At 50.8% G+C, this 15,873-nt stretch overlaps 4 protein-coding genes across 4 annotated transcripts; 1 reads left to right on the top strand and 3 right to left on the bottom strand.

The window, feature by feature from the left end:
• Positions 1-224: 224 nt before the first annotated feature.
• Positions 225-2,879, bottom strand: CkaCkLH20_02384 (AMP-binding enzyme; the record flags this gene model as incomplete). The annotated part of the gene is made up of 9 exons (XM_038885103.1): positions 225-468; positions 516-713; positions 774-1,387; positions 1,436-1,483; positions 1,540-1,596; positions 1,649-1,715; positions 1,761-2,271; positions 2,324-2,449; positions 2,726-2,879. 9 exons carry the CDS (start codon positions 2,877-2,879, stop codon positions 225-227), a joined length of 2,019 nt encoding a protein of 672 aa, XP_038749891.1.
• A 1,282-nt stretch (positions 2,880-4,161) lies between these two features.
• Positions 4,162-4,776, bottom strand: CkaCkLH20_02385 (uncharacterized protein; the record flags this gene model as incomplete). Its single annotated transcript, XM_038885104.1, has 1 exon — positions 4,162-4,776. One exon carries the CDS (start codon positions 4,774-4,776, stop codon positions 4,162-4,164), a length of 615 nt encoding a protein of 204 aa, XP_038749892.1.
• A 2,068-nt stretch (positions 4,777-6,844) lies between these two features.
• On the top strand, positions 6,845-7,921 carry CkaCkLH20_02386 (cellulose-binding gdsl lipase acylhydrolase; the record flags this gene model as incomplete). The annotated part of the gene is made up of 3 exons (XM_038885105.1): positions 6,845-6,957; positions 7,011-7,715; positions 7,786-7,921. 3 exons carry the CDS (start codon positions 6,845-6,847, stop codon positions 7,919-7,921), a joined length of 954 nt encoding a protein of 317 aa, XP_038749893.1.
• Positions 7,922-8,009: 88 nt separating this feature from the next.
• On the bottom strand, positions 8,010-9,028 carry CkaCkLH20_02387 (catalyzes late reaction in the cephamycin biosynthetic pathway; the record flags this gene model as incomplete). The annotated part of the gene is made up of 4 exons (XM_038885106.1): positions 8,010-8,354; positions 8,402-8,600; positions 8,672-8,890; positions 8,946-9,028. The coding sequence occupies 4 exons, from the start codon at positions 9,026-9,028 to the stop codon at positions 8,010-8,012; spliced, it is 846 nt and encodes a 281-aa protein (XP_038749894.1).
• Positions 9,029-15,873: the final 6,845 nt, after the last annotated feature.

Here is a 15,873-nt window from a genome sequence, read left to right on the forward strand (position 1 = left end):
GTTGGGCCCTGGAATCACTTCCGTCATCCCGCTCCCCCGCATCATCGTGAGAAGCAGGTGAAGCACTTTGAGTGTGTCTGGTTGGTTCAATCATGGTGCCTAGTGCCGAGCCGAAGACGTCAGTGAGAGGAAGCATTGAGTCCACCATGATGTCCATTCAAGATCAAAAGAGTACTTTAATGAGGGCATGTTGCTCCTCCAAAATTGGTGAGGCCGACTGATAATTACAACTTCGCCCTGCCTTGTCCGAGGTTATCCCAGTCTGCCTGAGTGAACGGTACATAGGTTTTTCCCTTGCCATGCTTCTCAATCCAGAGAAGTTGATCGCCGCCCTCAATTTTGCTTGGGTCAACCCCTTGGTTCTTCAAGGGCACCTTGTTCTGTTTGTTGTTGTGACTGGCTTGGCTCTCGTTGAGTAGTCGGATGAAGACCGGGACGGCGTATCGCGGCAATCTAGATCGTGAAAAACTGCAAGAATTAGCCATGCCTCAATGGCGAAGAGAAGAGCAACAAACCTCAGGAAATCTGCGAAATCAAAAGACGCCTTCTTATCAGGCGCGATATCCAGTGCTGCCGCCCCTGCCTTCCCGTCGTGACCAGGAAGCGAGACACCGTACACGACCGCTTCATTGACGCCTGGGTATTCACCGAGAACCTCAGACACTTCTGCCGTAGAGACGTTCTCACCCTTCCAGCGGTAGGTGTCACCGAGACTGTCGTTTCCCATCAGTACTCGTCATGTACAGGGCAGAATGTATGGTATGTCCACTCACCGATCCAAGAAGAACCATCTCCCTTCGCCATCCCGTCTCAATGAGTCACCGGTGCGATAGAAGATGTCTCCTTTCTTCAGAACGTCTTTGACGTACTTCTTATTGGTTGCTTCCGGGTTGTTGAAGTATCCCGGAAACGCTCGCTCACCCGGGTGCTCGACAAGAATCTCTCCGCCGACCTCATACGGCATCCGGATAGCAAGTCCTGTCTTCGGATCCCGTTGGACCTCTCCAGTTTCCGTATCAATGGCCACAGGAACCACCATGTTTCTGTATTTCAGACGGAGTAATAACCCATGGTGGCCTATCGCATTAGCAAAAAAGTCACCCCTAGACAGGTTACGCAGACCCAAGGCGCCTTCTGTGCTGTTGTAGAACTCGCAGATGGTATCAATACCAAATCGTTCTTGGAAACGCCTCCACACGTCTGGACGGCACCCATTTCCAAAGCATGCGTGGATGTTGTGATCTTTGTCGCGCGGGGACGGTGGTGCGGCGAGGAGGTACCGGAGGGTCTCGCCCACGTAGACAAACCAAGTTGCATGGGAGTCGCGGACATCGTCCCAGAATGTTGAGACACTAAACTTCGGGGCCATGCATACTGTCGATCCGGACTTGAATGTGTCAGATCGGGAGCTTTCAGTATTTAGGTGAGACCTTACAAGAATCTGCGATATCATTGTGATACCACCTGTTCCATGATAGTACGGCTGCAGGAAGAGAATTAGCTGAGATCATTAAAGCCATGACACCACGGGCTACACACCATGCATATATAGCATCTCTCGCTGTCGCCGTTTGTCGGATGAAACCCAAGATCGTTCTACTCCAGTCAGTCACCGCGGTAACAAGCAAGCGTATGAGTTGGTGCTCACCTGCAGCGACAAGCTTGCGGCGGCGGCGGCTGGGAATGGAACAGCCTTGGGAAGACCGGTAGTTCCGCTGTTCCTGTCAGTCAATGTGACGACGAGTTCTTGCATCACTCACCTGGTGTAGAACAGAGCCATCGGATCGGCAGGCGTCATTCCCTTCCTAAGGCTATCATGGGGCCGCATCGGGTCCATCTGGTAGACGCGCGCTTTCTCTTCACCCAAGTTGATCACCTTGATACCCTTCAGATCGAGTTCGGTGTGTACATCCTGGTATTTCGCGGCGACCTCAGGGGTTCCGTCCACCAGTATCAGTTTGGAAGTGCTGATTTCGATGCACCCGATCAGAGCTTTGCCGGTGAGGTTGTAGTTGATCATGGCCGGAGCTGCGCCGATGGCGAGCAGTCCCACCCAAGCGAAGGCGAAGTCAGGCGAGTTCTGCATGAAGAATGCGACAAATTGTCCTGGCTTGACGCCGTACGACAGGAAGAGCTGTGCATACTGATTGACGCGGTCGTACGCGACCTTCCAAGATACGCTGCCATTTCTCGTCCAAATCGCCTCCTCGTAAGGATGTTTCTGCACCGCTTCTTCGAAGATGTAGTAGGGCGACACGCGGTCCGTCTTGACTAATATCACAGTTAGGCAATTCTCAAACCAGAAGGCTTGTTGGGCCCCTACCGACGTTATCGATGGCCTTCGTCACGGTTCCGCGGCCTCGGAGAGACTTGATGTCTTTGGAAAGGTGGTATTTGGCGTCGAGATACATGCTGGAGGCCACGCTGCCAGCCACCGCTGCTGCCGCTGCTGTGTTACTGTCAGCTTCACTGTGTTTCGCTCTAGCCGGAGGCTGAATGCAGCGACACCGGATGCTTCCGGGATCTGGTATGATGGACCGGTAGCAATGGCGAACGTACCAAGAGCCATCGTGAGTAGCTGTCCAAAGCCTTCCTCAATGCGTGATTGATATCGAACGATGAATGGCACGACACAATGCTGAAAGTAGCTGACGTTTGGTGTCGTGGAAGAAGTCTAAGAAGGCGTTGGAAGGTACGTCGGAACAATCTCAGATACGTCACGTACAGCCGGACGGTAAATCTGTTGGTAAATCTGTTATCCTCCGCTCCTCAAGGCCGAGAGACGAAGCTGGATCCTTGTGAAACGTGGGGGACGGGGAGAAGAAAACCCCGCCAGCTTCCCGCGGAACCCCAGCCGATGGGAGGACCTCGGGCTCCATGCTGGAAGAATAACTGGGTTCACGGTGTTTGGAGTCGCAGGTTGACAACGATCTGCCGTGCTCCAGTCCCAAGCTCCAAGCTCCAAGCTCCAACATCGGAACGAACGACCGGCAAATGCTCCCCTTGCGAAGCGAAGCGAGAATGCAACACAGCAGGCAGGCCGCATCCACCAATTTTGGACCTCTGGCCCACACCCAAGCGCCAACTAGCGAGAAGTAAATGTTGGAGTAAAGCGCGGGGACGCAAGACCGAGGCATGATTGGCTTGAAGATGCAAACCTTCCTTTGCGAAGTTGCTCAACATTGCCGAGGGAAATGGAGGTCCGGCACCCTGCCTATGCGCGCAGACGCGAGACGGGAAGTGGCGGAAGATCAGTCTGTCTCGTGTTTGGGTCGTTTTCATTGGGGGAACAGCGACCGGTCCGATGTCTGTGATTCAGGGATTTGCGTTCTGGAACATTGCGAGAACGAGGGAGTCGGTCGAACAGACGCCGACCTTCCGGTCACAGTTCTTGCAGTTGGTTTGAAAGCAAGTTCGCATTTTACTTCCGAAAGCCTTCCGAGATTGAGATCTATAGCCCGGAGGTCGGCTCCGGACTTCGGCCCCACATTGCTGGGTGACGTCCGGTGGCTGAGAAGGAGTCAAGGCCGTGGGCTTTGTGCCGACGCCACGAATAATGGAAGACGATGTAATCACAAAGGCCTGAAGTTCGGTCAGGTGCGGCGCTGCCATCAGTAGGCCTTCTTCAACGTGGACATCGCACAATGGAACACGGAAGGCCCAACTTCAAGCTTGAACTACACCTTTGATGTAATTCATCAGGTGGAATTCGCAAGTGTGTTAGAAGGAAAGTCATGGACCGGGACGTGGTGTCCTCTTGATAAGCTATAAGCTCCCCTTGTCGCTCCTCGTCCTCCCTTCCCTCGCCGTTTGAAACTGCCGCCAGCATTCCCCCCAGCCCCCAAGCACAAACTTCGTTTAGGGGGGGCTACGGTGAAACCGTCAGCCGGGGGCCGTGTCGTCCTCGTCGTCCCTCATCGTCCTCGTCGTCCCTCGCCGTCCCTCGTCGTTCCTTGTCTTAGTTTTCAGTTAGTACATTAAGATGGAAAGTACGAGACATTGGAATAGAATAACTTTCTCTGGGAATTTTAGGTCTAAGGACTCTTATCGCTACTCGACAGAGTCAACACAACTGATATGACGTCGCGAAGCGTGTTGCGGCCTTCGTGTTTTCACACTATCTGATGCTCTGAAGTCTCTTCAATCTCTGACTTGTAGTTTCTAATCGTTCCGTTTGGGCCAAGGCCACCATCCTTTCAAAGGCAAGTTGGGATAAATAGAATTGATGCCTGTCAACGGGTTGTCGGACTCCCAGTCATATACCACACCCTCTCCTCCATTTGTCCACGCCGCAGCCCAGCGCAAGTTGTCCGGGGTGACGTCGGTGACTCGGAAGTTGGAGAGAACGTCAGTGTTGTGGGCAAAGACTATCAGGGTCGCGGCCCAGTAGGGATTGTCTCCTAGGTCCGAGAGGAAGAAGTGGCTAGAGCATGACCAGCCGACCCTTATGATGCTGTATTGTTCATCTCTAACGTGCGTTTTGTAGTAGGTGGCGTTGAAGTTGAAGTTGGATGCGTCCCAGTGGAAGCCTTCGACCATAAGGCGCGGTAGATCGCGTACTTTGACGCGGAGTCTGACCTCCCACTGGCATCCGTTCGGCGTAGTTGTGTCCCCGCCACCTAAGGGCGAGATGAAACCAAACACGAGGTTGGGGTCCATGTCTCTCCAAGCTTCCGAGTCAACATGCTGTACTCGGTGGGCGTGGTTGATCGACTCGTATGAAGGAGGGGCATCTTCGTCGGATGTTCCGTAGCCGCTGGGCTGAGAGGCAGCCATTGTATTGAGGGTATGCGAGTTTGATATGAATAGAGAGGTTTCAAAGAAATAACGGTAAAGGCTTCGGGCTTGGGAACAGAAAATTTCAGCTTAGGGAATAGTAAGCTTCGGAAAAACCACACACGAACGGCGTACGTGTGTGTACATATACTGGAGTTCAGCAACCGGACAAAGGTAATAAGATGATTTTAGCACCTCCATGAAGGTATTCCGAGACCTTGATGAGGGCGCAGTCCTTCACTGAACTTTCATAAACTTTGAGGGATGATTTAATTGGGCAACTTATGAGCGCCCAGTATCTACATCGTGTATGATCAGATGTAGTTTGGTAGACTCGCCTGCGTATCATCAGCGTGCTGCCGCTGTCTCTGCCATTTATGCCGTAGACTCATACGGCGAAACCTCAAATCAAGTGGTCGGCAGTTTCTGTCTTCGTCTTGCCATCACACAGAGCTACAATCTTCTTGTGTGCTACCGAGATATTCCCTCAAGGGAACAGCTCTTGAGATGGCGCGCATGTCAAGGTTGGTGGCGGCACCAGGCACCAATGCATCGTTTGCAAAACTTAACGTGACAACCTTGAGCGTCTCCAATGCATTTCCGAAGCTTGTAGGCCTCAGTGGGTCACTACATTCGCACACACAAATGCGAATATAAATGCCCTCTGTCTTCTCCGCTCGGCTTGAAAACCATTTTCCTTCTGTATCATCTTTGGTAAGCTCGTCACCTGATCCATCATAATCTTCTAATTGTTCAGTTATATCACATTCGTCATGATTTCAACAACACCGCCTACGATCTTTCACAAGTTCATGGAACTTCCCCCAGAACTTCGCTACATGGTATGGAGCGAATTCTATCTCGAGCCGAGAATTTTCACCGCTGATTTGCAAAGTCGGAAGCACCTTCCTGATGACGGAGAGACGTCAGACCATAACAGCACGCATCTAAAGTCCATTCAGTTATGGAGATGGACCCTACGACCACCGGAATCTATGCGAAAGTACTACGAATCTATCGACAAAACGATCAACCGCGAGTCAAACGCTGTGGCACAACAGATTCGTCGAGAAGTATCTTTGCCCGAGTGGCACAATGCTCAAGATCGTGCCGACGAGTCGATTTGCACAACACCCTCTCCCCATACACCCTCTATTTGGAGCACGTGCGAACGCGTCTGCTTAAACTGGGATGTTGACTTTGTTACACTCAGTTTGAAAGACGACCTTCGGGATTGTCCGTCACAGTCTCGAACCTGGCTAAAGAATATCCGGAATCTCGTGATGGACGGTCATGGTGGAGTGTGCAGCGTGCGACAAGACGTCACACCCGAAAACCTCTGGCTCTGGCAGAGAAGGGAGGACTTGGAGAGCCTAAAGAGAATCCTGCGCACGTCATTAACGATGGCCGATGCATTTGTTCTCAACGAAGCTGCGTTTTTTCAGACCAAGTATCTCCTTCGGGAGGCTCCGGGTGTGCCAGAAGGGTGGAGAGATGTCATATGCGAAACGGCCTCCTACATGACGCGGTTATTGCTGACAGCTCCGCCACGGAAGCCGAGGTGGGATGCTTTTGTTGAAAAGCTGGGATCGGAACTTGGGCAGTGATGCCGGCCGAGATACGCCGTAGCCCGGGGCCGAGGTGACCATCTTTTGCCATGACAATTGGTAGGTGGAGCTTAGTGAAGGTCGTTTGTATTCCATACCTGTATTTAGTCCTTTCCAAATCAAGTAAATGTCCATGCGGCCTACATGCTTCCTTGTGATGTAGTCCTGTACCTCGCTGTTTATGCTCACAAAACTCCGGGCGGCTATTTCCAAATATCGCGAATAGGCTTAGATCAGCCAATTCGGCATTCCTCGTCAACTTGTCGAATCATTCAAGGTAATCCAACTGTCCTCAAGGCTTGCAAGTTCCGCCTGACCGTAGCGGACAAATGGCTGCCATGAGATACCACCGAGAGCGCGTCAATGACCCGTCGACCATCATTGAAGTATAAGTTGAGGGTTCGAAAGTTGACGTCTATAGGGAAAGTGGGCAACCTTTCAGCACACAGACAAAGCTCATCATGTCTTCATTCTCCAAAAAGATGAGGGGGAGCTTGATGCTCCTTGCCCTCGCTGCCAGCAATGCGTCTGCCACCTACACCGGCTTCGCTACATTGAAGACACTGTTCACTTTGTGAGCCCCAACCACAACGTTTGTATGAGCAAGCGCTAAAAGTATGCAACCAGCGGAGACTCGTACACGCGGACCGCCTTCGTCGTTGACCGGGCCCAGCCATCGGAATCAAACCCATTCGGAAATCCCACCTACCCCGGTCCTACCAGTTCCAACGGAGAGAATTGGATTCAGTACTTGACGACGAAGTACAACGAGTCGCTCCTTCTCACGTACAACTTCGCCACCAGCGGCGCAACCGTCAACACTAGCCTGGTGTCTTCGAGCGTCGATGTGGTCACGCAGGTCGAGGACAAGTTTCTTCCCTACTACAGCGGTGACTACCAGACTTGGGACCCTACAACCACGCTCTTCGGATTTTGGATTGGCATCAATGATGTAGGAAAGTCTTACACCAGCGAGAACTCGACTGATCTTCATCCGCTCATCTTCGACGAGTACAAAGGGCTTCTCGAGAAGCTCTATGACGCTGGAGCGAGGAACTATCTGTTTCTCAATGTGCCGCCCCTCGAACGAATGCCGCGAACTACTCAATCAAGCGCAGCAGACACCCGTATTCCGCTCGAGAAAGCAGCCGTGGAGGACTGGAACGGGCGTGTCAGTGACCTGGCAGGAGATCTGAGAAAGACACATGAAGATGCGACGGTCTTTCTGTACGATACCTACGGGCTCTTTGACAGAGTCATCGATACCCCTGACCGGTACACGGAGACGGCTGTCTACAAGAACACCACAACCTACTGTTCGGCGTATCAGAAGTAAGTCGACATCTTTACAGTCCAACTTGAATCGGAAATGATGTCATGGCAACTCGCTAACCTCATGCAGTGGTACACCGGAGCCGGATACCAAATGGGACAATTGTACTTACGCCGCGAATGAGTACATGTGGATCAACAGCCTTCATCCGACAGATCCCGTTCATTCTCTCCTAGCGAAGAACGTTGCAAAGTTGTTGGCTTAGAACGGAGCCGCGGCAACGATGAAGGACTCTATTGATTAGTGGGCTCTCCTGTATCTATGTAGTCTTTATATTCGGAATTCTTCAATGATCACTCCTCATCGTAAAATACGAATGCTCTGACTTCAATGCTCACTCTCGGCTCGCCCGCACCTTCAGGAAGCTCGGTGTCTTTGAAAGCACAATGCGGTACTCTCCTGGGTACTCCGGGTTTCCTGCTTGAGTCGACCTGCTTGAAAAACAGCACGTCGTCGGGCTGCTGTTTGTCCCTGAAGTACCACTTGTGCGGTGAATCCGTCGGTGGCCGCACCTCGACTGCCTCCGTGTCGTGGTCCGGGAAACGGACTGGCACGAAAACCAAGTCCGAATCCGGGATCGACCGAGCGTCGGATACGGCGAAAGGATCCCGAGTGATGGGACGAATCGGTCGCCACATCTGTATTATGTTAGCCAAGAAACAATGCCCAAGGGCATATTACTCACGTTGATGATTTGGTAACGAGGCTTCTTGAGTAACTCTTCCGCCCTGTCGCCTAGCCATCTCTGGGCAACTCCCTCGGCAGCATTGAACGACTGGTCTACATGAACACCGTACAGTGGTGCAGGACCCTTGGGACCGTCGCCGTCTTTGGGCCCACGGCGAATGATGTGTGTCATAATATGTACCAACGACGGTTCGGGACTACAGGTGTTAGATGAAACATTAATGCGTCCGATGTCAAGGGATTCACATCGCCAAGGAGAGCAGCTTACAGATCCTTGGTCTCAGACAGCACCTTCCGGCACAGCTTCTCCATCTCCGGGTAGTTGACACGCTTGATCTCTTCGTCATCATCCCAGTTCGTCACCTGACTCTCATGTTTGACATAGTGAAATCCTTGAACGTCAAGAGTGAACTCGTCTTCCCTTCCGGTTATGTCGGTGATGGTAGTCGGGATGGCAACCTTCGGCTGGGGTTTTCCGGGCGTCGGTCTGGACAAACTGAATTAGCTTTCGGGCGATGCCGTTTGTGTGCATGGAGACTTACCCTCCGATGACCATTGGCACCAAAGGAACACCAGGGTCATCGAAGTAGTTGATGGTCGTCTGTACTTGTCTTCCGGGTGCCATTTTGAAATCACAAGGTTTGTAACTTAGTCCGCTGAATCTCGACTGAAGTGGACAGACCGCAAAGACATAATAAAGCGGGAGACGCGTGAAATATGAAATGCCGATTTGCCTGATAGGGGCTCATGTGTTATCACTCTTCTCTATCACGAGTCAGGCCTTGGCAGTGACTGTCTACGATGACATGGCTACCCCGGCCGTGCCACACCGAACCTGCATCAATCTCCATATCAACGCGGGGAGCGATGAGGGGTGCCCGGAAAGCAATGCTCGAACCCAGCACTCAAGACATCAGAAGTACGAGAAAAGCAGTGTGGCACATGGGAAACGGTAGACAGAGTGATTTACATACTGGTTCTGGGCGAAGGATACCGGTATGCCAAGCTCCAGGTTTGGTTGTGCCGGCAGCAAAAGCTTGTATCCCCGACCTTTCCTGAATGCCGACATTGCATAGAGCGGGCCACTGGACTTCATGTGGATCTACGAAGCCTCTTGTGGAAAGTATTCATGAGTCGCGAACCCTCTGATTGTTACGCGATTACTCTCGTCGTCTTATCTATCGCTGATCTGCGTGGAGTTCATCTGTTGATAAACCTTAACACAAGGTAGCCCCTGCAACGTGCCATACTTCTGGATTGCTCCGTCACCGCCTCAATGATTGATAGTATCATTGGACAGAGCATTAATCCCGGCCCTCAGAGTAGTCAATCTCGGGGTAAACTTTATCGAAAAACGCCTCAATAATACCAGAGAAGGAAAATACGCTGTGTTTACGTAAATCCAGTGTTTTTGCGCAACGTCTCACCACGGCAGGCAACGCACTCGTCGGGACTTATTCATTTTTCTTGCAATTACTCCTTGCTGCTTCCATGATTCCTTTGTACTCCTCCTTATTCCTACTGATACCCTTGTGACACGATTCATATTCTCTGCTCAAGAATTTGACCAGGAAGAATAATAGTGAAGCGACATACACCTGCTTCCATAAAAGAGTGAAACCCACACCATTGGCCAAAAACGTTTAGCAAGCCTGACGTCAACGCAACATAATGAGAACGGACAACTCAATCAATCAATTCAAACAAGCCATACCTTCTTGCCCCTTCCAACGTCGAGTTCAGATCTAGTTACATCTTGTTCATCTCCACAAGCCTTGCGGAAACAACACCAGTCCTGTCTGTCAAGTTGCCGAAACGCCACGACGCCAACCCTTCTCAAACAATCCGGGCTTTCCTCCACCCTTTCGACTAGAATGCCCGACCCACCATACTCTACACGCATGTCATTAACCTCTTCATCCTCGAGATGCTGTACGTCTGCCCACTTTATGCCGTGCTCATCGATGTAAACCTTTGTGGCAGCGAGCAAAAGAAACTCAGATTCACCAGTGGCTTCTTTTTGTGAAGGCTGAAAGTCAGGATATGCCTCTATGACTGCCGTCTCACGGTTGACTCCGTCAATGACGAATTCCCACGTCTGTTCCTCAGCAGCAGCACGAATCCCGCCTTTGCATATGTGTCCCTGTACCAGAATGTTTGTCGAAGTAAGCTGAGATGGTTTGTCAGGGTTCGTTCTGCCGCCGATATCTGGGTCATCAGTGCCCTCGACTTCCGTTTGGTACATCCAGTGCAAAAACCAGTAAAATAAGGTGTAAATGACACCTCTGACCCATACTAGTCCGCAGTATAGCATGACAGCGAGCGCAGTCTCCGCATGAGCGATTGAAGTGCCCTCGACTGTTCTCTTCTTGGTTTGCGAAAGTTCAGTTGAGGCTTCTGGGTGGTCTTGAGGAATAGGTGTCACCGGAACCGTTGCACGCGCCGTGCCCAAATCATCAAGCTTCTTGTTCATAATGGCAACTTCCTCAGACCACTTGCTCTTGGCTTCTCTCTTGACTCGACCCCAAAGCACATTCCGAAACTGAAATTTGATGGATCCGCCTTCGTGATTCGTTGCGGCGTAGAAATGATGCTGATCAGGGAATCCAAGGAACCTTGGGGGTAGTTGGATCGTGCCCTTCATCCGAATCCATGACCAGAATGGTGAGCGATTTTCCAAGTCTTCTGGACGGCGTACCACCCTTCGACTCGCAACGCGCCATAGGAGCTGTTCCCCTATTCGCCTTGACCACAGCCCATGCGCATACTCTTCACCGAGAGCATCGCGAACAAGTTTCGCGATGCCCCAAATGGCAGCGTCTCTGTCTGTTGTGAACTTCGTAATATCGCAGCTAGTGTACGTACGAACTGCTCTTTCCCAAAACCTTTCAAGGGAGCTTTCGGAGGTGTTGACAAGCATATCAACGGCTACGGTAGAGTCCTGAAGGCGAAGGCGCCAATATCGGTCTATCGAGGCCGTGGTGTCGAGGGAGAGAGGGAGGCCATATGGAAGAGTCTCGCAAGCAGAGATGGTTGCACAGTCCCAGAAAATCTGATCGTGACAGAACTGGAGGAGACGCGGGGAAAGCATGCGCTCTTTTTCCTTCTTAGACGTTTCCTTTAAACTATCAGCGGGCAGAACGCTTACCTTGGAAGACCCATCCTCGAGTATAAAGACGGCTTTCTAGGAGGTCCTTGTTCCAAAGGTCTGAAGGAAATACTATCCAGCTTCTGTCGCCGAACCTTGGAGAGAAACCTCTTGCGGTATAAGAAACAGGTGCGATATCCGATGACCGTTGGCGAAAGAGTCCCCGGGTGGAAGCTTCTGAGACAGCAGCTGCAAGATTGCAAAATGAATTGCGGTAGACTTTATGCATGCGCCTTGCTTCCACTGCCCAATCTTTGGGGTCGTCCTGAATGATACAAACAGAGTCAATCCAGATATAACGTTGGCGTAGATCATGAGTAAGCTTCAGTGCCTCCTCAAAGTTCCGATTGCTGCAAATTTCATCCCATGGGATCCCTTCATTATCGCCGTTACCAGTAAACCTGTCGAAATTGCTTTTCTTCAGTTGCACGAAGTCGTTCTCGCCCCATCTGTGACTCAGTGTCATGTATGGCCCAATCACGCCCTTTTTGTCAGTCTCGACAACTGGGACATGAGATGGCGGCCAAACACCTCCTGGAAGGCCAACATCTAGAACTCGTGTTGGGATAAAGTCTTGGGTGCCATGCCGCTTGGTGCATTTCGGATGGTTGGCACTGCAGTCGCGCAACCAACGTTCCATCTGCGAAAGAGATGATACAGAACTGGTGGTAAGTCCCAGAGATTTCTTGTCGGGCAAGGCACCCAGATCTAGTCCCAAATTAGAGTTTCATATTGGAAGGTTAACGAACAAGTCTCTCACCTTTTTCGGGGAACAGATCGAACCGGACTTCTGGAAGATCTTCACTGTTTTCTTCCCCAACCATCCGACCTGGGACTGGCCGGAACGTAATCGAAATATAGCTTGTGGTTTCTCTGTTTGAGGCAGCTTGCCTGATGTTCCATCTGTATAGAGCCGCAGTGTTGTTGACATTTCCGTTGTCGAACCAGGGCTGCAAATCTTCCAGTGGAACCGCTAGTCTGGCGCAAAAGACGCAGCCTGAATCTGCCGCATCTTGAAATTCGGCTTCACTGGAGTGATGATAACCCCAGCACGTCTTTGACTCCAAGACTTCTCGTTGGCAGAAGCTGCAAATGTTCATTGTCGCCCGTGTGGTTGGTGAAATTGCTAGTAGCCCTGATGTTGGGAAACAGACGCCATCGCCGCCGATTCTAGTTTGTCGTGTTTCGATGTTCGGGTTGCCTCGAGCTGAACAAATACAGGCACGGTAGGCACAGGTTCAATGGGTGTGGAAGGAGATGATGTGGGATCCAATTTAAATCAATGGCCGCAAAGTACATCTGCGGGCTGACAGCAGGCCACGCAAACTGAAGACTTCCATTGGACCTCATGTTTCATTTATGATCCATTATTAGCAACCATGTAAATAAACGGCAAATGAGGAACTTCGGCTGACCAGCAAGGCGCTTGAGCACACTGCTGGCCAATAACTCAGTTTGCAGACTCGCTTCCCATGTGAGTTGGTGGGCCAATACAGGTAATTACTCCCATGGCTAGCTACATGCTGTTCTCTCATGAGTTCCAATTGGTATAGCAACCCTCCTCTTTTGTTTTCTTTTTTTCCTTTCCCCGGTGACTTTATTCGGCATCTCGTAATTCTCATTCACATATTCCTAGCCAGTCTCGTCCGTTTAGGGATAGGCGTCGGGACGGGTGTGGAATCTTTATCAACAGTTTGGCGGCTTATGACTAGCACACTATGACCGCAGCAATACGTATGACAGTTTAAAAAGTCAATGTGCAAAATTTAAAATTGCTCCTGATAATGAATGTCTGATAAATCCTGCCCGCGGAGTCGTTTTCATGCAAATGCTAGAGTCTTCGACCTGCCCAGTTTGCCAGGCTCACCGGGTTGAGGCTCCTCAAACTTAGATCTACTGAACTGCAAAGATTCAGGTGCGATTTCCTCCCGGGGGCGTTCCGGGGTCTTCAGGGTCTCCGAGCGCTTGATCGATTTACCAAAGTCCATCAACGAACCATTTTCATCAAGTAAGACACTATCGAAGTCGAGCTGCGATCTTGCCCATACTAATGACTCGTTGTAATCCTCCTCGGCATAGACATGGAACGCCTCGCAGTAAGCCTTGAGTGATCGTGTCTGCCCAGGCCCTATATGCAGGGCCACAAAGCCGCGAGCTGCTCGAAGCATTTCCTCGAGGCTTCTATGTGGCACATAGGCCGAGAATCGTTGCATGTCTCTCTCAGAGCCTGTATTATGTGACATTATTGGTTCCGACTGCGTCCTATTTGGCCGATGTCTCGCATTCGTTTTTGTTGGGTTCTGGAGAAGCTTGTCAAGAATGTCATACCGCAGGCATTGCCCATACTTGTAGTGTGTCACCGCTGCAATAATCTTGAATGCTAAATCTCGCCGTTCGGGCATGTCGTCCTTGATACACTGCATGCCGGAGTTAAAGAATGACACAATGTTAGGCGGCAAGGCATCTCCAGGAGGCAAGAGAATGCCATCCGCTGCTTGCAATTGGTGTACATTGTCGAGGCGGAGTCGCGCGAGACTTATGTTCCCCTCTGCTTGTTCGACGATACTTCGTCGTAATTTCGAGACAGCGTCGTGGTTTCGAGTGGACGTCAGTTCTCGACCCAGCTTGGAGTGTGGGGGCTTATTCGGACAAAGGCTATTCAGACCAAGATCTCCGTGTTCGGTCTCGAGGTCCTGGTCAATGAATTGTTGAACGGCGCGTCCTTGTTGATCTAAATAAAGTTCAACGTGATTGAAAGGATGGATGAACCTGCCGGAATCATGGCTTCAGATTAAAGTCAAATGTCAGCCTAGTTCGCAACTCGTTTGAGACAGCTGAATAAACATGTGCAAGATACACAAGCGCTGCGTCTCGTAGGATTGATGCGCAAGATTCAGGTGGAGGCGTGAAGAAAAGAAAAGCAAAGTATTTGGCTTGGTCACTCACCATTTCTCACATGTTTCCTTATCGTCCTTACAGTCTCCGCAGAGAATGTACATATAGATGTCTCCCCGTTCCGATTTCGTTTCCTCGCACGTCTCGCAGCTCCAATAGACTCGAAGGAGCTGTGAACTTCCGTGTTTCATGATACAGGAATCACACCGCGGGAACTGTGGCAAACCTTCGAGGTACTGAACTCGCGACGTTAGAAACACCTTGAGTCCCGTGGACGTCAACCGCACCACTTCGTCTTCAAAAAGCAGAGCGAGAGCAGGGCTGCATCGGTCAAAGCCATCTATGACTAGATACTTCTGTTCAAGGGTTTCGAGTCTCAGGTAAAGCGCTTCTTGTATCCATTGAATGCGCCTTGCGTCGCGATGACCTTGTTGACAAGATTCAAGATACTGTTGGTACATTGTTATGTACTCTGAATCCATGAGGACTTCTGTGTCCTTGGCGCATAGCTGGTGGAAGATACTGGTGAAAAAGTCTTCAAGGAATGCTGTTTCGCTTGACGTCACATCATGCCGGATAGAAATAGTGACGACTGGCCCAGAGAAGTCATCATGATTCTCTAACCATCTAGCCATTGAAGCCGCAAAGGATGTCTGAAGTGAGAAATTCAATGTCAGCGTGTAGAAACTCAAATCGACCAGTCTTGCTACTTTGAAAGCTTTTGATACCTAAATACGAGGTCTCGTTGCGGTTCTAACGTTGATGATTGGGGACAAGATTGAAGAAGTGAAGCCCTTACCTTTCCAGAACCGGGCCCTCCGACACACCGCAAAACCCACTCGCTATCGTATCGTAGCCAGCTTGTGACGATATTGCTCTCAAAATATCCCTTCCAAAGGGTCTCCCACGAATCCGCCGCGGGCTCAAGTCTGTCGCTCAAGGCGAAATGAAGATCGCTGCGCTGCCCAAACAGACTTCGCACGACACGGTGTAGTTTCTTCATTTCTTTGATCGTGAAAGCAGTCTGAAAACATCTGAATCGTGGAAGGAAGAGAACGAGTTGAGTTGACGAGATGCTCCTGGTGTACTCCCACATGCGCTGGGCTACCTCTTCACTGCAACGAGGAGGGAGGACGAGTAGCTCGTATCGCAAAAGATTGATCGTTATGGCAATCACCAAAGTGACAGGCGTTGTTGGGCCTCATGGAAGAGCCAGCACAGCCTGATTCTCGATGAGCACCCTTTGTGCGGGCTAATTTTCGAGCAGGCTAGCCAATACTCTGATCATGGCCTACACCACAACGACGGCACGGAAACAGGTGGCGTCAGGGGTAATTTTCAGATGCCACCCACGATACAGGCATGTCATGCATGGTCTTTTTAAAAATGGATCTCGTACGAGGCGAAGATATCATCCATCCAACGAT

This window comes from Colletotrichum karsti (genome assembly GCF_011947395.1).
Source record: "Colletotrichum karsti strain CkLH20 chromosome Unknown Scaffold5, whole genome shotgun sequence".
NCBI lineage: Eukaryota > Fungi > Ascomycota > Sordariomycetes > Glomerellales > Glomerellaceae > Colletotrichum > Colletotrichum karsti.